The 22,252-nt window shown below is 40.6% G+C and overlaps 1 protein-coding gene across 5 annotated transcripts in view; it reads right to left on the bottom strand.

Moving 5' to 3' along the window:
- Window positions 1-22,252, bottom strand: part of Lims1 (LIM zinc finger domain containing 1) — a 114,777-nt gene that overhangs the window by 6,869 nt on the left and 85,656 nt on the right. For all 5 annotated transcript variants that reach the window (XM_055614254.1, XM_055614256.1, XM_055614246.1 and 2 more), the window contains exons 3-8: window positions 12,866-12,932; window positions 11,165-11,285; window positions 9,574-9,723; window positions 7,011-7,161; window positions 5,239-5,331; window positions 1,794-1,842 (exon numbers count right to left, since the gene is read on the bottom strand). In XM_055614254.1, the coding sequence (XP_055470229.1) occupies window positions 1,794-1,842; window positions 5,239-5,331; window positions 7,011-7,161; window positions 9,574-9,723; window positions 11,165-11,285; window positions 12,866-12,932 (631 nt within the window). The remainder of the gene's footprint in view (window positions 1-1,793; window positions 1,843-5,238; window positions 5,332-7,010; window positions 7,162-9,573; window positions 9,724-11,164; window positions 11,286-12,865; window positions 12,933-22,252) is intronic.

Raw genomic sequence — 22,252 nt, 5'->3', positions numbered from 1 at the left:
TGTGGGAAAAAGAGAGCTCATCAAAAAATGGGAGCATTTCATTGTGGGAAGAGGGGCTTCAGTTTTCAATCCTGAAGAACAAAAGAGGCTGTTACCCAGGTACCTGGAAGAAGGGCTGAAGTCTTCTTTCTTGAGAGGTTTCTGTTTGAGACAGAGGCTTATGCTATAACTCAGACTGGACTGAACTCATCTATCTTCCTGTTTTAGCCTCCTTGATTCTGGGATTCTATATGTTCATCACCATGTCTGGTAAGAGGTCTTTTTTTTTTTTTAAATTTTTTAAAATTTTCCTTGCAAAAACACAGCCAAAAAGCTCAATTCTATTATTGTGCTTCTAACAAATCTATTTAAGTATATGAGTGCTCTATCTGCATGTATACCTGCATGCCAGAAGAGGGCATCAGTCCCAATATAGATGGCAGTGAGTCACTATGGGTTGCTGGGAACTGAACTCAGGACCTCTGTAGATAGTGCTTTTAACCACCAAGCTATCTCTCCAGCCCTTATTTATTTATTTACTTTTATTATGACATTTTTTTTTTTTCTCTTTTTTGAGTGTTTGCTTTTTGAGGCAAAGTTTCACTATGTAGTTCTTGGCTGGCCTGGAACTTACTAGATGAGGACCAGGCTGGTCTCAAAGTCATAAATTTACATCTGTCTTCTGAGTGCTGGGATTAAAGGAGTGTACCACCATGCCTGGCTTTTTTCACATTTCAATTTAAGCAAGACTATTTCTGTCTTTCAATTTTTTTTCTTTTTTGCACATGTCTTTGTGTATGTAAGCATGTGTGGGTACACATGCATGTGTATGTAAAGAGAACTGTGAGGCTGACATGGGAGCTTTTATGATAGCTCTCAATCTTATTGAGGAAAGGTCTCTCAGAGCTAGCCAATACAGCTAGTGTGGTTGGCAGCTTGCTGTGGGTGGGGAGGGGCACTGTCTCTGCCTTCCAAACACTGGAATTACAGGCACTTACGTGGTGCTAAGGATAGAACTCTGGTCTTTGTTACACAAGCATTTACCCACTGAGCTCTCTCTCCAGCTCTATTTTACTTTAACTTTCAATTTTTCTTTACTTACAAATTGGAAACACTGAATACTTGTCCTGCTCAGCACTGTGGACAGCAGACAGCCTGTCTGTCTCATGGAGCTCAAATGAGTTTTTCTGACAGGGCTTGAACCCAACAAGCTCTCTGCTATGTTTGTGTTTTTACTGCTACTGGCCCACTGAAGAAATATGAATTAGATAAAACATTTTGAACCCAGACTTTAATTTATCTGACTGAAAGGGGTCTTTTTCTCATAGTTGACAATAAGAATATAACTTTCTTTGTCTTTTACCTGACAAGTGTATCCTGCAGGGAGGGGTTAAACTGATTAGCAATGCACCAAAGATGGCTCCTTGAACTAATCCTGTGTTTCTTGATTAGGTGTGATGTCTGCTGAAAACCATAAAGCATGCTGCAAACAGGGTTGTTTAGAACTTTGTCAGGAAATTTCTGGCAGGATTGGTTAGTGACCATTAGCAAACACAGCTGCTTTCTCTGTGTTGCAGCCAATCTGTCTTGCCTGCTCAGCCCATGCAGTAAGGCCTAGCAGCTCCCGCAGGGTTTACAGCAGCTGTGCTGCCTCATTAGCACATCTCTCTGCTGAGTACTTGAGAAGCATAACAAGAGGAAAACAACTGATAATGACCACATTACAACCCACAGTAGCAATCAGCTTCTTTCAATTTTCATACCACCCAATTGTTCTTATGCCAAAATGGTCTCATACACCCACAGATACATACCATCACCTTCTATGACACGGTTGCAGTGGAAACAAACATCACCAAATAGCTGAGAATGAAAAAAAGAGACAAGCAGTGAAAACCAAGGTGTGTTAGAATTAATGCTTTACCAATAAATATACAATCTCTGGTCTTTCTGTTTACCACTGAAAAACAAGTAGCTGGCAACTAAGTTTTTGAATTCATTTTTTTCTAAAGAAAATTAATAATTGATTAGTTAAAATGAAGATCGTTCACTTTTCCTTACACAAAATTTTTCCTAGTGACAATTTTAGCACCAAAACAATAAAAAAAAATACAAGAACCTTTAAATCTTTACAGATAAGAATTGGATAGACAAATACCCTATGCCCAGGAAGGAGGGATGGTGGCTGTTCAAGCAGAATGCTGAGGGCTGACTGAACAGGGAGGGCATTATACCAGATAACTATCATTTCCACCCAGAGAGGGCATTATTATTGTATGCTGCCAAATCTAAGGAGAAAGTGATGAGAAGTAGGACATTTATGTAGTCAGAGAGTGCCTGTTCACAGGTTGTTCAGTGGATCTAAGGAAAGGAGGGAGGGCATAACTCACAGTGCAGTCATAGCCAACACCAAGCCTGGATGGGCACCAGTGGAGCAGCAATGAATAGAGAGGAGAGGTGCCAAGAGTCCATAACCTCAAAGTAATAGTGGAGAACCAACACAGAGCCCAAGGGAAAAGGGATATATTAAGGAGACGAGAGCTATTCCATATTGGAGGGGTCTTAAGAAATAAAACAATACTAGAATGACAGTCTTACAGCAGGAAAAGAAAAAAAAAAAAAGAACTGTAAGAACATTATTGGGCTGGGGTGAGGGTGTATCCCAGTACTTAGGAGGTTGTAGTATGGAGAAACCCTGTCTCTAGATAAATAGATAGGTAAATGCCTAATAAATAAAACTGGAATTTAATTACAATATCAATACTGATAACCATGATTTATGAGCATTATGTATTCTAGGGAATATACATTGAAACATACGGGGTAAAGGAACATGCTTATTGCTTTTTTTTTTTTTTATAGACAGGGTTTTTCTATATAGCCTTGGCTGTCCTGGACTCTGTAGCCCAGGCTGGCCTCAAACTCACAGTGATTCACCTGCTTCTGCCTACCAAGTGCTGGGATTAAAGGCATGTACACGGCTCTCAAATGCTTATTGTTAAAAGCTCTGACCCCTAACTGACTCTCCTTCTAAGGAAAGTCAACTTTTTTTTAAGAGAATGTAGCTCCTGGTAAGTTGACCATTCTCCAGTGGATAGCCCCACACTGAGATGTAAACTAGAGTTGATGGGTTATTAAAAAAAAAAAAATCTGGGCACAGGGGTCTTTTCTGAGACTGATATTTCAACCAAGGACCATTCATGGAAATAACCTAGAACCCTTGCTCAGATGTAGCCCATGGCGGCTCATTGTCCAAGTGGGTTCTCTAGTAAGGGGAACAGGGTCTGTCTCTGACATGAACTCAGTGGCAGGCTCTTTGATCCCCTCCCCCTAATGGGGAGCAGCCTTGCTAAGCCACAGAGGAAGACAATGCAGCCAGTCCTGATGAGACCTGACAGGGTCAGATGGAAGGGGAGGAGGACCTCCCCTATCAGTGGACTGGGGGGGGGGGGCATGGGGAAGAGAGTAGGGAGAGGGGAATTGGGAGGGGACAAGGGAAGGCTACAGCTGGGATACAAAGTGAATAAACTGTGATTAATATAAAAAATAAAATAAAAAAAAGACATGAACCTGGGGCTTATAAGATAAAAAGGTAGGAAATAGGAAGGTAGATGATCCTGGGAGGAGTTAGAGGGAGATAGGTGTGGCTGTGATAAAAACCCATTGTATGAAATTCTCACAGAAGTAATAAAAATATTTTTTAAAAAACTTAGGCATAATCCAGGTGGTAGTGGCAAATGTCTTTAATCCCAGCATTCAGGAGGCAGAGGCAGTCTGAGTTAGAGGCCAGCATGGTCTACAGAGTTAGCCCCAGGACAGCCAGAGCTACTCAGAAAAATCTTGTCTTGAAAAACCAGAAACCCAGATGTAGCCAACAGGCAGATCAGTTTTCTTGTGGGATTCCTAGTAAGGGGAGCAGGAGCTGTCTCTGACATGGACTCTTTTGCCTGCTCTTTGATCACTTCCCTTTGGTTAGGGGGCATTGCCAAGCTACAGAGGAATAGAAGCAAGCAGTCCTGATGAAACTTGAAAGGCTAGGTTTAGATTGTAGGGGAGGATGGCTCCCCATTTCTGAGAAATAGGGGAGAGGAATAGAGGAGAAGAGGGAGAGGTGGGGCCAGAAGGAGACAAAGGAGGCTACAATGCTACAATTCCCAACACCTACACAGCAGATCACAACTGTCTATAACTTTAGTCCTGGGGGATCCAATACCCTCTTCTGGCACCTACAGGCATTGCACACGTGATGTCCACAGACACACATTTGGGTGAACACTCATACACATAAAATAAAAACAATCAGGCAGGCAGATCTCTGTGAGTTTGAGACCACCCTGATCTACAAAGTGAGTTCCAGGACAGCCAGGGCTCTGTTACACAGAAAAACAATGTCTCAAAAACCACTGAAGTGGAAGTTTCTGGTTTTTTTGAAGACTCAGATGTGTCATGTGATGTTTTGCTAGAAGCTGTCTTATGAGAGGGCACATAATGTTTGGCTGTGAGCTCTCTCATGGGAGGGCCTTGACTTTGGCCAGCTGAGAACATTGGTGGGTAGACTCTGAGGAAAGGAGCATGGAGTGAGACACGCTTTTTGGATCAACATAGCTGCACTGATCTTTGTGCTTCGACACTTCACAGAGAGAACATTCCAGAGAACTTCTCAGAGCAATCCAATTGAGTCTTGTGGTTTTCACTGACTTGTCCCTATCTGCTGAATTGTGCTGATCCATGCTGCTGTTTGGTATTGGTATTTGGACTAGAATGCTGGTATCCAGACAACGAAGAGTGGACTCACCCCAAGGAACTACTTTAAAAAAAAAGGTCTACAACTCTTTTTTCCTAATAACCTTCTTTTTCCCACACCTCTGGTCAATGGGTGGAAGGGACGTAGAAGCGTTGAAGAACCCTAGAGTAGGTCTGGTGAAAAATCTAAATCTACAAACAACAACAATAAAAATCTCAAAACAAAATCAACACTCCTATAATCATTTAAATGCATATACACGTCTGTACATAAATATATGTGCATGAATGTAAAGGTCTATATTTCTATAGTAAAATCAAATGCACCAGAGGAAGCACAGGGAGATTGTGGGTAAAGGTGGATCCATATGGTCTGTACATCACTTAGTGAGTATTCTGAGACTCACAGATTTAAATACATCTCTGTAGACCAATGCACATTTTCTGAGAACTTTCTATAGCCAAAACATTGATGAGTTTCAATTTGCATGTATCAAATGTAAGTACAATCATTACCTGATTATAGTGAGTTTCACAATAGGCCAAGCCTTTCCTCTCATAATGGCGATGCCCAAGAAATGGTTTTTCACATTTGGCACAAACAAAATGCTAAAGAAAAAAAATTGAATATATTATCTTTAAAATGTTGTAATTGGATTTAGCTAACAAAGTAACCTCAAAGTTAATCAATTCTTAGAGAAGATAGCAGTATCAATACCCAGATTCCCCCTCTCCCCTTTTAGATGACAGTGCCTCACTATGTAGAGCTATTAGCTGGGGCTGACTTAAAATCTACCTTGTAGACCAGGCTTGGTCTGCTGGAATTCACAGATATCCACAGCCTCTGCGTCCTGAATGCAGGTATTAAAGGTGTGCACCTTCATACCCAGGAAGACTAGACACTTTTATTGTCTCATTCTGAGGTTTATGAGGCTCTAATGGGTTACCTCAAGATAACTGCTAAACAGCAGGGCATGATGGCGCACACATTTAATCCTAGCACTCGGGAGGCAGAGCCAGGCAGATCTCTGAGTTTGAGGCCAGCTTGGTCTAATGAGTGAGTTTCAGGACAGCCAGGCTACACAGATAAATCCTGTCTTAAAAAAACAAAAGCAAACAGTAACTGCTCAGCAGTTAGAAGCACCTGCTGCTCTGGAGTAGGATCTGGGTTTAGTCCCAGCACCAGCATGGCAACTTATGACTATCCATGACTTCAGTTTTAGAGGATCTGATGCCCTTGTCTCACCTTCACAGGCACTAAGCACATATGTGCAGGTAAAACATTCATACATGTACAATAAAATAATCTTTAAAAATACAGCCTATCATATAAGACATGAAAGAGATGGGTAACTCAGTAGTGTTTGTAATTGAGAGTAATTGTTGTTGGATGTGACAATCTTATCTTCAAGAAGGATTTAAGAACAAAGTACACATTCTGCATTATACTGTCACGTTAAAACATTTTAGATTTTTTTATTTACCATAAACTTGTGCTGCTTAAGGTTTTTGTTGTTGTTGTTTGGTTTTTTTTCGAGACAGAGTTTCTTTGTGTAGCCTTGGCTGTCCTGGACTCACTTGGCTCCTCTTGAACTCTCAGGGATCCACCTGCCTCTGCCTCCCAAGTGCTGGGATCACAGGTGTGTGTTAATTTTTGTCAACTTAACACAAACTAGTCTATAATTCTGAGTTGCCTCTACGGACTGGCTCATGAGCATGTCTGTGGGGTATTTTCTTGCTTGCTAATTATCTTGGAGGGCCCAGCCCACTGTGGGTGCTACCATCCCTGTGCAGGTGAGCAGAGGCTGTGTAAGAAAGGTAGCTGACAATGAGCCTGGAAACAAGCCAAGAATCAGCATTTCTCATAGGTCTGCTCCAGTTCCTGCCTTGGCTTCACTTCAGGATAGACAATAACCTGTAATCCATAATACCCCTTTCTTCTCCCAAGGTGCTTTTGCTTAGCTGTTGTTGCTTGTTTTGTTTTTGAGTCGGGGTCTCTAGGTAATCCTGGCTGTCCTGAAACTCACTACATAGACCAGGCTAGCCCTGAACTCAAAGTTCCTCCTGGCTCTGCCTCCCACATGCTAGGATTAAAGGAATCACACTTGGTTTGGTCAGATTTGTTTGTTTGTTTGTTTTTAATCACAGTGATAGAGAATCAAATTAGGACAAAAGTCAACTGTTTTTAAAAGTTTCCACATTTATTCCTTAGCCTGTTCTTATCTTGCTAGCATACTTGAGGCATGGAAATTAAAACTACTGGCTGCCTTTGGTCAGGCTGTACTTACCTCCACATGCCATTGCTTGCCCATGGCATTCACTACTCGCCCTTCAATGGGCCTCCGACAGGCACCACAGATAGGGACCCCCATCTTATCATGACATGGCAGACAGTATAGCTCCCCTTTTAGCTCCCGGGCATCAGCAGTTAGCTCCTTCCTGTTCATCAAAAGACATTAAATGAATACTACTGTACAGCTAACAGGTACCCAAGAGAAGAAGCTTAATTTTTGATAATTTCTATTTTCCCCTCATCCAAGGTGATCTGAGAAACCTGAATTAAGAGATTTTAGATTGTTACCAGTAATTTGTATTAATGGTGAGACACAAGGAGAGTCAGACACATGCCACTTCAGTCATATATCATTTTCTTATAATAACATATTACATTTCAGTCTGTCTTTCTTAAAACTCACAGTACTAGACGGGCATGGTGGTGCACGCCTATAATCCCAGCACTCAGGGAGGCAGAGGCAGGTGGATCTCTGTGAGTTCAGGGCCAATCTGGTCTACAAAGCAAGTCCAGGACAGCCAAGGCTACACAGAGAAACCCTGTCTTGAAAAACAAAAAACAAAAACAAACAAACAAACAAACAAACAAACAAACAAACTCCCAGTACTGGGTACAGGAAGAGAGGTCCATATTTGTAATCCCAACACTTGAAAGGCTGAGGAAGGAGGACTGTGATTTTGTAAACAGCCTGTGATAGACAAGGGTTTATTAATATTAAAATATACATTATATTGAATGAGGGGCCCATGAGGCCCCTCATTAGGAGTTATTGGTAGTTACTGGCTGCTGGTGGAAGGGGAATCAATTTATCTTCAGGGGTGTAGCCATTGGTAAGGTGTCCATGATCCAGTGTATAACTCCATAGCCATATACTTGCAAACAACCCTAACTAAACTAAGTAGACTATAATTACAAGGATAAGAGAGAATAGAGGTGATTTTCATTAAAACATGCTATATATACATATGAAATTGTCAAAGAATAAATAAACTACTAAGACAAAAAATAATAAGAAAAGATAAATTGTCATGGGCTTTAAAAAGTTTTATGTGTACAGGTACTCTCTTTTGCATGTATGTCTGTGTACTACATGTGTGACTGGTGCCTGCAAAGGCCAAAAGAGAACATTAGATCCACTGGAACTGATGTTACAGAGGGCTGTATGTTGCCATGCAGGTGCTAGGAGTTGAGGCTGCATTCCATAGAAGAGTAGCAAATGCTCTCAACTATTGAGCCATCTTTCTAGATCCCAGAATCCAGCGTAATTATTTCAAGTGTTCTTCAAGACTTCCTGTTCTGGGGCAGGCTGGCCCTCTAGTGCTACAAAAGGGAAGAAAGACAGTAGACAACTAAGGTTTTTAAAAGAATTGAGCCTTTGAGAACAGCTAGAAAGTGAACCATTTCCAACAGTTATAAGCATGCCTGTTGTGGGAATGGTAAGTCAGAAGCTCATCCATGGAGAGATCATTCTGCTCTGTCTAGAAATTTCTCAATCAATAACTCAAACATGCCAGGAGAGGTGGCAGAGGCAAGCCACCTATGGGTTTGAGGTTAGCCTGGTCTACAAAGCGAGTCCAGGACAGCCAGGACCCTTGTTACATAGAAACCCTGTCACGAAAAAACAAAACAAAACAAACAAAAAACTTCAAACATGAGTTGGGCTGTATTGGCACAACCTAGGTAGGCAGATTGAGTTCGATGCTAGCCTGGCAGCCTGGTCCACAGAGTGAGTTCCAGGATAGCCAAGCTACACAGAGAAACCCTGCCTCGAAAAACATTGAAAAAACAAACAAACAAACCTCAAACATGAGAACTGGAGAGATGGTTCAGTGGTTCAGAGAATCAGAGTACTTGTTGTTCTTGCAGATGACCTGGGTTCAATTCTAACATTAACGTGATGGCTGACAATCATTTTTAACTCTAGTTCCAGGGTACCTAATGAACTCTCCTGACTTCTGTGGGTACCAGGTACGTACATGGTACACACAATTCAATTAAGCAAAACACCAATACAAATAAAAAATAACTCAAGCACAACTTTCAGCAAAATGTCTTTAGTCATTTCTAATGGATGTTCTAAGTGCCTAACCTGATGATGCTACATCTACCTGCTTGCTCAAATTAGGCTACTCTACTTGTTTCTGCTGGATGTTGTAAGTACCTGATTCGGGGTGATATTAGGCTGTCTATTCCTTCTTATGTACCATCTGCTAATTGTTCTTCTACTTTGCTTACTATCTACTTAATAAATTCACTCACGGAACACTGAATAACTAGCTAGCACAGATCATTATCTGTAGAGTACAGCCATTACATAACACTCTTGGTCTCTCTCTAGGTCTAATGGTAAAAGTTGGAGAACTGAGGGTTTAACCTCATAGCAGACCCTTTGCCTAACATGCACAAGACCCTAAGTGCACACACACACACCCCAAATAGAATAAAATAAAAGCTTGAAAAAAACAAGTTGGTTTGCTGCAGTATCAGAAACATAGGTAACTCTACTCCTCCACTTTAATTCTATTATTTTACAGAATGTCAGGAAAATACTGTAATACCCGCAATTGGCACAATTGAAGTGGTCTGGGTGGTAAGGGTCATTCTTGAAAATCAGAGGCTGTTCATCAATGATGGCATGGCATTTCTGGCAGATGTATTTTCCAAGGCCTCTGGCCTTTTCACGATTATGACATGGGCGACATAGGTGTCTATACAGGGCAAAAAATGAAAATTTAAAATCATAAGTTCTTTTTAACCAGCTATACCACTCCTAGGCATATATCCAAAATATACTCAAGGACACAACAAGGACATTTGTTCAACCACATCAGAAGCAGCTTTATTCATAATAGCCAGAATCTGGAAACAACCCATATGTTCTTCAACTGAGGAATGGATACAGAAACTGTGGCACATTTACACAACGGAATATTACTCAGCAATTAAAAACAAGGAAATCATGAAATTTGCAGACAAATGGTGGGAACTAGAAAAGATTATCCTGAGTGAGGTATTCCAGAAGCAGAAAGACACACATGGTATATACTCATTTGTAAGTGGATATTAGACATATAATATAGGATAATCATACTAAAATCTGTAACCTAAAGAAGCTAAGCAAGAAGGAGGACCCTGGGTAAGATGATCAATCCTCACTCAGAAAAGCAAATGGGATAAACATCACAAGAAGGAGAAAACAGGCAACAGGACAGGAGCCTACCACAGAGGGCCTCTAAAAAACTCTACCGAGTAGGGTATCGAAGCAGATGCTGAGACTCATAGCCAAACTTTGGGCAGAGTGTAGGGAATCTTATGAAAGAAGGGAGAGATAGAAAGACCTGGCAGGGACAGGAGCTCCACAAGGAGAGCAACAGAACCAAAAAATCTGGGTCCAGGGGTCTTTGCTGAGATTGATACTCCAACCAAGGACCATGCCTGGAGATAAGCTAGAAACCCTGCACAGATGTAGCCCATGGCAACTCAGTGTCCAAATGGGTTCCCTAAGTAAGGGGAACAGGGATGCTGACTCTGACTCTGAACTCAGTGGCTGGTTTTTTGATTACATCTCTCTAATGGGGGAGCAGCCTTACCAGGCCACAGAGGAAGACAATGCAGCCAGTCCTGATGAGACCTGATGGGCTAGGATCAGATGGAAAGGGAGGAGGACCTCCCCTATCAGTGGCCTGGGGGAGGGCCAATAGAGGAAAAGAGGGAGGGAAGGTGGGATTTGGAGGGGATGGGGGCGAAGGCTACAACTGGTATACAAAGTGAATAAACTGCAATTAATAAAAAAGTAAAAAGAAATGTACATTTCATTTCTCTAAATAGAAATTAAAGAAACCAATTTTTAAGAAAACTATCTTCTGTGCTATTAGTAAACCAGAATCAAAGTGCAGGAATAAATTTGTTTTACTAATAATTTACTGATGTACATGAGCTTCACCACTGCTCACCTCTTCCTGGTAGAACAGGAGGCATGCAAGGAGGCATGTGACTAAGCTCTGGGGTCATTTCCCAGGGTACTAAGCAAGTCAGTAAATGGTTAGTTCTGAGTTCTCATACAATAAAGCAATGACTCTACACAAAAAATGCATAAGACCCGAATAGCCCCTTTGGATCCCACATCTGACAAAGAGGGACAACTCCTACCTGCCAGCATTCTTGACAAACCCTATGTCTGCCAGCACTTCCTGGCAGAGGTCACATCGAAAGCACTCAGGATGCCAGCTGTTGTTCATGGCTTTAATAACCCGGCCAATGATGAATTCACCTGTGGAAAAGTAAAACACAAAGAATGTTATAAGGTGTCTTATTTGCTATAAATAAAAGGGAAAAGTGTTTAAGGAGGGGTTACTAGGGATTGACTCTACTGCTCCTTGAATACTAAGCTACTGCTTTACTCCTAAGTGATCTTTACAATATCACATCTCCAGCTCTCGGAATTTTCCCTTTTAATTTTTGACACAGGGCCTCAGTGTCCAGAGGCCCTTAAACCTGAGATACTCCTGCTGCAGCCTTGCATGTATCTGGATTACAGGTCTGCATTACCTGCCTAATTTAAAAGAAGACCTTGTACATTATGTGTTAGAGTAAGAGAACACAAATGATCTTATGATTTTTTTATTTGCTTCCCCATTTCTTTGTTTTGTAGCCACATTTTAAAACTGGTCATATCATAGCATACCATACCATAACATATCACACAACATCATATCACGGCTTTCCTTTCCAAGCTTTTCCAGTGCTTCTTAGCTGTTTATAGACATTGTTGACAAAGACAACTGAAATCTATGGCACTTTTTCCTTTTACTCTCTCTCTTACATATCACTCCCAAGAGCCTTATGAATGCTAAGCACATGTTCTATCATTAAGTGTTATAACTTCAGTCTCTACAACACATTTTCTGTTTTTTGCTCTTGCTGTGTTTTTGAGACAAGGTTTCACTATGTATCCCTGACTAGCCTGGAACTTGCTATGAAGACGAGGCTGGCCTCAAATTCAGAGATCCTCCTGCCTCTGTTTTTAGAGTGGTGGGAACATGCCTGGCTATACTTTTTTCATAATCCACACTGACTTCCTTCACTAAGCATTTTTAACATTGAATTCAGGATCTCTAGTCCTTAGAAATGTTCAGTTTAGCCATGACTGAGGTGGCTACAATAACTAGTTAAGTACATACACACCTTTATCCAGTCAATTGAAATAGTCCCTGTCTCTTTTCTGGCCAGACCACAAGCAAGTTGGCAAAGGCTACGTGTAGAGGAAAAGCACTGTAGAAGGCACACTACAAGGCTTTTACCCACATGTTCATAAAAACCAATTCTGTCCATATTTTGGTCCATATTTAGTTTGGTATATACTAGCAATACAGAGAGGATAGATAGACTGTCTCTTAGCATTAAATGACTCTTCTAGTTAACTTTAACTGTCAACTTGACATATCCTAGAGTCACCTGAGAAGGGAGTCCCAGTTGAGGACCCAAACCAGCTTGGCCTGTGGACATGTCTCTAGGGGATTGTCTTGATTGTTAGTTATCTAGGAGGGCCCAGTCTACTATGGCTGGCACAATTCCCTGGGCAAGTGGTTCTGGACTGTGAAGTAGAGAACAGTAGCTGAGCTTAGGCCTGTTGGAAAACCAGCAAGCTATTTCTCCATGGCTTCTGCTTCAAGTTTCTGCCCTGACTTCCCTCAGTGATGGACTGTTACCTGGAAGTATAAGAAAAAATAAGCTCTTCCTCCCCTCGGTTTTCAGTCAGAGTGTTTTGTCATAGCAATAGAGCCAAAACTACAACAGTGGCTTACATGATTGTGAAACTTATTTTTACTTCTATTCAGCAGTAAAACTTACCACACTGGTGGCAGCAAGGAGCAAAGAGCATTTGGAAATCATGTTCACAGTACTTCCTTCCTTCAAACTGAAAGAAAAAAAATAAGGGCCATCAACTTAAATAATTGAAACCAGCTCAGAAGGAAATTATTTCATGATAAGACAAACAAAAGTGGCTTTTGCTGTTGTTTTACTGTGTGTGTGTGTGTAACCCAAAGCTTTGTGAATGTTAGGCTAGCACTCTCGGCTAATCAACTAACCCAGCCCTAAACAAAGGAGGTTGTGTTTTATTTATTTTTGGAGACAAATAGTCTCACTTTGTAGCCTTGGCTGGCCTGGAACTGTAGTTCAGGCTGGTCTTGAACTCACAAAGATCTGCCTGTCTCTGTCTCCTGAGTGCTGGGGTTAAAGACATGCGCCACACGCCTAGCTAACTTTAGGACCTTCCATACTCTGCCACATTAGCACAGAGAATAAACTGCACAGGCACAAGGATCTGACTTTGAATGGTCTAAAACCAACATAAAAGTTAGACATTGATGTGTATTCTTGTAACCCTGGCCTGGGGGAAGGGCAAGTGACAGATGGACAAAGCTCACTGACCAGACAGTTTAGACTAACTGATGAACTAACTTCAGGTTCAGTAAGAAACACTGTCTCGAAATATAAAGGCGGAGAACAATTAAAGAAAACAACCTTAACTTTGTCATGTACAGGTACACACATGTATGCATATGCACACACATATACATACTACACATATAGAAATTGTACAAGGTGAGGACAGCGTGAACAGCTGTGTCTCACCTTTGACTGTGCTTAATTATTTTTTATGTGCACGCTCTTTAAGGATTTATTTTTATTTCATGTATATGGTATTTTCGTCTGCATACATGTCTGTGTACTGTATATGTCTGGTGTCCACGAGGGCCAGAAAAGAGCATTAGATCTCCTGGAACTGTTACTATAGATGGTTATTAGCGACCATGTGGGTGCTCAGAATTTGAGCCTGGATTCTCTGCAAGAGCAGCCCTTAACCACTGTGTCATCTCTCCAGCCTCATTTACCTACAGACTTCTCAACCCAGATAATTTGCAATATGTAAAAGCCCTTCCCTCATTATTTTAGGTCAGTATCTAAATTTTTTTACTCTAACTAAATATTTACAAGGAGTACATATTCTAGCATATGTATTTGCCTGTATGTATGTCTGTGCCATCTGTATGCCTGGATCCCATGGAAGAAGAGGGTATCAGATTTGTAGAACTGGAGTTACAGATAGCTGTGGGTTATCGGAATCAAACCTGGGTCCTCCAGATGAGCAGCCAATGCTCTTAACAACTGAGCCATCTCTCCAGCTTCCAATTTGTTTGTTTTGTTTTTCAAGACAGGGTTTCTCTGTTTCAGCTCTGACTGTCCTGGAACTCACTCCGTAGACCACGCTGCCCTCGAACTCAGAGATCTGCCTGCTTCTGCCTCCCAAGTGCTGGGATTAAAGGTGTATGCCACCACTACCAAACTGATTATTTTTTCATACGTGTGTGTATGTGTATGTGTGTGTGTGTGCAGGTGTCAATTTTTAACAGAAATAAATTTTGATTAGTAGGAGCACTGACTTAGCTCTAGACTGCAGTAGTTCAAATGCTAACACAACTTCACTGGATTGCTGAGTTACCATGGGAAGTTGCCTATCCTCTTGGTGCCTCCTGGGAGTCAGAAAGCTGTTTATTGAAGCTTACAGCAAACTATATGTTCACAAATTCTTTTATTTGGAGAAACAACTCACATTATTAATCTGTACAGGGAATAATCCAAATTCTTTTTTTAAATTAATTTATTTAAAATTTTTATTTGTATGTGTGTGTGTGCAGATACCCACAAAGCCAAATGAAGGCATTGGAATTGGAGTTACAGGCAGTTGTAAGTGACATGGGAACTGAGAACCAAACCCTTAATCTTTGTTAAGACCAGTAAAGTCTTTTAACCACTGGACTCCATCCAAACTCTTTCTAAAAAGACAGTAAAATACTCGAAACATACTACAAGCTACAAAGGACTGGATATCAATTAATTGAATTATAACATTCTGGGAAGATGACCATGCTCACAACTTAAATAAGATTTATTTATTTATTTATTTATTTATTTATTTAAGAGGTATGTGTGAGGAAGCATGTATTGTACTTGTGTGAGTACATGTGTGGCAGTTGTTGAGTTGCTTCACCACAGGTGCTGAGGACCAAACTCAGGTGTTCTTAACAACTGAGTCATCTCTCCAGTCCTGTTCAGAACTTATTGCCAATGGTCTGTGTGTGTTGGAGGGATGTTGAAGGGGTATGGCACCTAAGTGCAGAGAATAGAGGTCAGAGGATGAACTTGGTTATCAGTCTTTGCTTTCTACCTTATTTGAGACAGGGCCTCTTGTTCACTACTGTGAACTGGTGGTCTGTAAGCGTTTAAGAATTCTGTTGTTTATATCACCAGCATCTTCCTTCCTTCCTTCCCTTCTTTCTCTTTTTCTCTCTTTTCCTTCCTTTCTTTCTCCCTCCCTCCCTTTCTTTCTCTCTCTCTCTGTCTTTCTTTCGCAACACCAGGCTCTTTATCTGACAGCAGCGATGAGTTGATGTGTTTACCCTTTGAGGGCAGGCTTTCCTCCCATTGTATTTCACATCTCCTACATTTTGGTCCTTTGCAGAATACAGTTTGATACATGAAAGAGCACTCACCTATATGGACTTATACACAACTTTTGAGGGCATAGTTTAGAAGTAGAGTTATACAGGACACTTACAAAAGTGTGACAGCAGAGTCTTGCTGTAGCACACATATATTTACAATTTATATGCTGGCAGCTGCATCAAGAACAGGGCACACATGTCCACTTGGTTGGCAAACTGGAAAAATGCCCAGCAAGAACTTGAGAAGAAAAAAAATTCCATTGTTTAAACTCAGCATGATCCTCCCCCTAGGTTACCTGTGTATAATGACACACTGAGTGACCAGTTTCCACTGAGTAATGTAACATGGAGTGTGAGCTTCCTCATAGTTGTCCTCCTTGCCTATACAAACTAGTATAGCTCAGTTCTTAGTGCAGAACTTATAAGTCAACAGGGCATGCCAGGAGATACGTTGCATCTCCCAGCTGCAGGAGGCCATCTTGGGCCAGAAGTATTCAAGGCATGCCAGAATCTAGCTTTTGTGTGAGTTCTGAGGACCTGAATTTAGATCATAAGGCCTGCACAGCAAGTACTTTGTGCACAGAGCCATCTTTCCAGGTCATTTACAGGAATTCTTCTTTAAAAAAAAAAAAAAATGCTTTTTTTTTGTTTGTTTGTTTTTTTTTTTTTTTACATTAATCAGAGGTGCACAAGGCAAAGTTGTAAAAGGGATGATGCCATGGCTACACTGTGCAACTCCAAACTCCCAACATACCAGAACACAGAACACTCAACATAGTTCCCCAAGCCAAGCTTTATCTTAAATGAGAAAATACATGGGGCAGGAAAAGTTGGGAGGCTTTAAAGGCACATAGTTTCCTAAATGATGCTACTTGACAGGAACTGAGATCCTTTCCTTGTGTAGAGTGGGAGAGTCACATACAATTGTGCATATAAATATCTTAGCAGCCAAATCCAAAGGACTCAGAAGAGGCAGGCAGATCTCTCTGAGTTTTAGGCCAGCCAGCGCTATACCACAGTGAAACCCCATCTTAGAACAAAACAAACAAACAAAAAACAAAACAACTCAGAAAACAGAGTCAAGTATTCAGGAACAGATTCCACTGCAACCATCTGCATTCCAGATCCTGTGCCCCTCTGTGGTACAAGACCTGTTATTAGGACCAACACTCCTATTCCCAGAGATTTCTGCTATAATGAACTGTGTCTTTTCCACACACCGCAGACTAAGAAACATAAAATGTCTCAGTGAAGAGCCTGAAGTCAATCCAAAATAAAAAAGTTTAGGATATATAATGAAGAAAACAAAAAACAAAACAAAACAAACAAACAAAAAAAAACCCAGAAACCATAACTTTTAAAGAATCAAATTTCCATAACCCCTATCTTTTAGATAACTATTTAACAGCTCCAAGCCAATTTAAAAGAAGGAATACTGCATTAGTTACTTTCTCTTGTGATGGAGCTCTGACCAAAATCAACTTAAGGAAGAAAAGGGTTGGTTCTGGCTTTAGTTTCAGGAGAGAGGTCATCATAACACGGAGGGCATGACCTAGTGGCAGGAGCAGGAAGCTGGCTGATCACATTTTTATTTACAGACAGGAAGCAGAAACAGAAAGCAGAAAGTGGGGTGAAACAATAAATGCCCAAAGCCTACTTCCAGTGACGTATTTCCTCCAGCAAGGTTCCACATCCTCTCCACACAGAACCATTGACGGGGAACCAAATGCTTAAATAAAGAGGCCTGTAAGAGATATTTCTCACTGACACCACCAGAAATACAATAAACCTGTAAGAAACATGTTCCAAATTAGAACTGTTTACAGTGGATGCCTAGGAACCCTGGGCCCTTCAAGCCAAGGGAGCAGAGACTATTTATTTGCTGTGGGAGAAGATGAACTCCAGCAGCAACAGCTCTGCTTCTTTCTGTGTAGGTTTTAGAGTTCTGCGAAGATTCCTATCAGAGTCGAGGGAGGAGGGCTAATAACTGTGGCTTTAAAGCCAAGAGCTGGGAACTTGGCGGATGGTTTAATCTCAGGAATGCAGAGCTGGACATTTATTTTATGATTTATATATTTGTCATGAATTGCTCTGAAACAAGTGGGTCAGTAGATAAGCAGAGAGGCTGGCTTTGGCGTTTCCTCTCTTCAGTCTTCACTTCTCAATCCCAGCCTTCCTGAATAATCAGGATACAGTATGAGAGGAAATGAGTGAGGAAACTCTTTGTTAATCATTGTTCCATTACAGCATTCATTACCAACAGGTCTTTCCTGTTAATATATTTTGTGATGGGGGAGAAAGGCACATACTAGGAAAACCAAACAAAGAGAGAGAAAAGTCTGAAGCATTAGCAGAGAACTCAGCATGCTGGCTAAATTTGCGCCATACAAGGCCCATGTCTAGGCCCTTGTTCTGGGTTCAGTCTATGCCAGTTTGAAAGCTTTCTGGAATTGTATTCTTCTGTAACTGTTGGCTTTAGCTCACTTCTAAAAGTACTTCATGAAAAAAATACTTCTTTTAATGGAGATAACCATACACAAAGCTATACTTAGGAACCACTATTACTGATGTTTGAACCTATTTAAATGAATATTTCCTTCAGAAAATAACATTTAATTAGTCTAAGCCACCACTAAATTGGTAGATTTATAAAATAATGGTTTATATGCATTAGAAGACAACTTCACATACTGAAATCTTATGGAAAGTAGCACTGATATTGCTTTGGGGAGAGGGGAGACCAACAGACTCTCTCCATGTAGCTCTAGCTTTCCTGAAACTCACTATGTAGACCAGGCTGGCCTCAAACTCACAGAGCTCCACCTGCCTCTGCCTCCCAAGTGCTGGGATTAAAGGCATACCACCACCCAGTGGCACTGATTCTTTTCAACATAACAAAATCAAACTTAAAAATCTGTATGAAAGTCATATACTTATACAGACTCTCCATAATTAGAGTTGTGAAAACTATGAAAAGAACTCTGGGATTGGGTCGCTGGTTTTCCATAAATATCTACAGAATGTGTGAGTGAAGTTTTCAGAAAAAAAAATGTTATATTGTAAAATATACCTAAATCATTTCAGAGAAAAGCAGGGCAATACAGTGCAAGGGAATGTAGCTTTTGGAGATGAAAGTCCTGAGAAAAATCCCAAGTCAGTTGTTACTATATAATAATAAGCAAGGGCTTACTTTGCCACATGTAAACTGTAAACAGTAACACCTAGTTTGTAGGGCTCATGTAACTATCAAATGAAAGAACAAGTACTTATAATGCATCTTGTGCAGTAAGTGGCTCACTATAGGTGCTGAATTATTTTAGGGATAAATACAACCTTCTAAGTCTTCTAAGGTAGCAATGCACAGGACTTACTCCTGTACAGGGGACTAGTTTCCTGGCAAGGTATGGGAAGCACAGGTATGTTGCCTTTATGACATCTATGACACCAAGAAGCCCCATCTCAATCAAGGCTTAAAGAAGCAACACTGGGAATTGAACACACTAGGGAAGCATTCTACTACTGCGACACACCAGCAGCCCTGCTATCTTTTTACAAGGTTACAAGGTTATTATCTTCTCTAAAATGAGAGTTAATTTCTATAGTCATTAATATTTAGATTATTTACAGTTACAAGGTTACTATCTTCTCTAAAATGAGAGTTAATTTCTATAGTCATTAATATTTAGGTTATTTAAAGTAACATTCAGAATAATACTTGAATGAAGGAAACTGGATTTTTAGTTTGGCAACACAGCATTAATAATGTGGAATGAATCGTGCTTTCTGTTAAATAAAGATATTTCTTCATTATAAAGAGTTGAGAGCTGTATTACCTTGGGTATTAGACACTTCTCATATTCTTTTTTGTTTACATATCAGTGCTGGGACTGAGTCATATTGAACAAATGCATACTGAACAAATATGCACTCCACTATTAACTACAAGCCCAGGCCTTCCTGCTATTTTAAGCAAGTAAGCAAAGAAAGAAAACGGCACACCTTTTTAATGGGATCTTTTTCGTTTGAGACAAGTCTCATGTAGCCCAGGCTTGTCTCAAACTTGCTGTGTAGTCAAGGATGGGTTTGAGTTCTTGCTCCTTCTTTTCATTTCCCAAGTGCTGGGATTATGGTCAATTATAGTCAAAAAAGTTAAATGGGAAGATGAGTATAATAAAAAACAGCCATAATGAAGTGTAAAAGTGTTCCCTGTTAGAGACGAATAAAGTGCTCTGTGGACTCAGAAGATATGGGATAAAACAGATGGAACTGAGCTGGTAACATTAGTAATGAATCTTCCAGGAAAGCCTTAGGTAAAAGCTGCAAAATACCTTATTTTTTTAGAGGGGGATAGATTTCTGTCTATACGGAAAAATTTAGGTTCATGTTTTAAACCACATCATCTAGTAGGAGAAAGGATATAGGGATCACATCTGGGTAGTATTCTTAGTAGCTGCTATGTCACTCTTTTTGTTGTTGTTGTTCTGATTTTAAGGACAAGGCTTAACATTTTAAAATGTTTATCTATTTATTTTTCTGTTATGGGTGTTTTGCCTACATGTATATCTGTTTATCACATGTGTTCCTGGTGCTCAACGTGGTCAAAGGAGGGCATGAGATCACATGGTACTGGAGCTAAAGATGGCTGTGAGCCACCATGTGGGAGTTGGGAATTCCAGATCCTCCTGGGTCTCCCAAGTGCTGGGATTATAAGCATATGCAATCATAACCAGCTATACCGTGCTTAAGAGAAGTACAGATACATCAGAAATACTTGTGTTTGTATCTCTAGCCACATGTTCTAGTGAGTAGGTAGGTAGTGAACAAGGGTCTGGTTCCAGACTTCTCTTTGTGGCTAAAGGATGAATATCCTGGTCTTCATGTCTTGAGGTAAACAAAACTTCTCTTTTTAAAAAATTTGAGACAGGGTCTTTTTAAGCAAACAGACCAGGCTAGCACTGAACTTGCAAATCTCCTGCCTCAGCCACACTTTTGTTATCTGTAAGTCTTCATAGTTGGTTCCATGGGAAAGAGCAAGAGCAGTGGAAATAAGGAAAGAAGGATGCTTTGACAAAAGATAAAAGCAATTGTAAATGTAGGGACTGGAGAAGATCCTCTTCTGTCTGTCTTCTGAAGTGCTAAGGACAACGCTAAGCAAGCAAGCACTATACTACCAACCAACACGACCTGTCCTGCATGCCTCATTACACTAACACTGATATACACAGACCAAGTTTCTGATGTAATGCCTGCCTGGAATCTTAGCACTAGGAAGGTAGAGGATCAGGAATTCACAGTCACTTTCAGCCAGGCTAGATTATGTAATCTCAAAAAACAAAACAAAAAACCCAACAACAATAAAAACAACAAAAAACAACAACCAACTATAACAACCACAAAAACAAAACAACAACAAAAAAACCCAAACAAACAAACAAAAAAATCAAATGGACTTCTAGGTCTAGAAAACCTTCCACTGTTGGGCAAAGATGAATATAAATCTTATTCTTAGATAGGGATAGCTTTTTCTCTAACATGCCATTGAAACAAAAGAAAAGTTATCTATCTGCAGGTTTACAAATCCTGGGCTGGAAAATGGACCTTAAACAGTAAACATTGTAACTAAAATAGCTTTCTTCCTTAGGACCCAGAAGGCAAAAGTCCATTAATAGCCCAACACTGTGATTCATAATATCTTCTGGAATAACACTAGGGAGGATATTTATAGCCCAGAAGTAAAGAGAAGTAAGGAAGGAATGGATAGGAGAACAAGTATGAGTCATGTTTTATTCTGCTCCGCTGAACGCTATTTCCAAGCTTTTCTCTAACAGAAGTAGCTTTGCAGCTGACAGGACCACATGTAGAGGCAGGTGCAAAGGAGATAGCCACTGCTGGCTAAGAAGACAGTGCCAACCAAGAGCTGCCAATGAACCTACATTTATATAAACTTGCCTTACATGAGAAGCAGCCCAAGCTCCTCATTTTTTAATTATTGAAAAAGGTAGGAATATTAGTATTTAGGCAGCCTGCTTCTGAGTAACCTGGCAACCTATGATATCATCATGTGTCACCCACCAGGTGTCACATATGGTTAAGCTGCTCCATAAAAGGACCAACCCTCTACTTTGTCTCTCTCTTGTCTTCTTGCTCTCTCACTCTCTTATTTTCCCCCTCTCTGTGTTTACACAGAAAACACTCTGTGTTTTCCCCCTCCTCCCCCCACTATGTCTCTCTGTATCTCTCTCCTTCCCTCTTTTTCTCCATTTCCATCCAATAAACCTCATCAGATTAAAAAAAAAAGACAGTGCCAGATAATGCCGAGATGACAGGTAAAAGGACAGTATTAGAGAAAAGGCCATAAAGGGACTGGAGCACCCCAGAGGGCAGATCAGGCAGAAGAAAAAAAAGTGCTGGGCAGAAGAAAACTGACCTTTCCCTCTGAGTTTCTGAGGTCTTTCCTTAATTGCCTTTCCAGTAACATTTCCTTAATCTTAAGAAGAAACCTGGCAAGGCAGCAGTGGCACAAGCCTTTTATTCCAGCACTTGGGAGACAGATCTCTGTAAGTTCAAGGCTAGCCTGGTTTACACAGTGAGTTCCAGGATAGTCAAGGCTACACAGAGAGAACCCATCTCAAAAAATCAAAAGCAAACCAAACCAAAATGGGTTCTAATACCCTGTCACACCACAAACTGCTACCTGCTGCACTGTCAAGGATGTTTTCACCTCTCAGCA

This window comes from Psammomys obesus, unplaced genomic scaffold, assembly GCF_907164565.1.
Source record: "Psammomys obesus unplaced genomic scaffold, mPsaObe1.curated_primary_1811, whole genome shotgun sequence".
Lineage (NCBI taxonomy): Eukaryota > Metazoa > Chordata > Mammalia > Rodentia > Muridae > Psammomys > Psammomys obesus.
The sequence above is the reverse complement of the archived record's forward strand: the minus strand, read 5'-3'. Positions and strand labels throughout refer to the sequence as shown.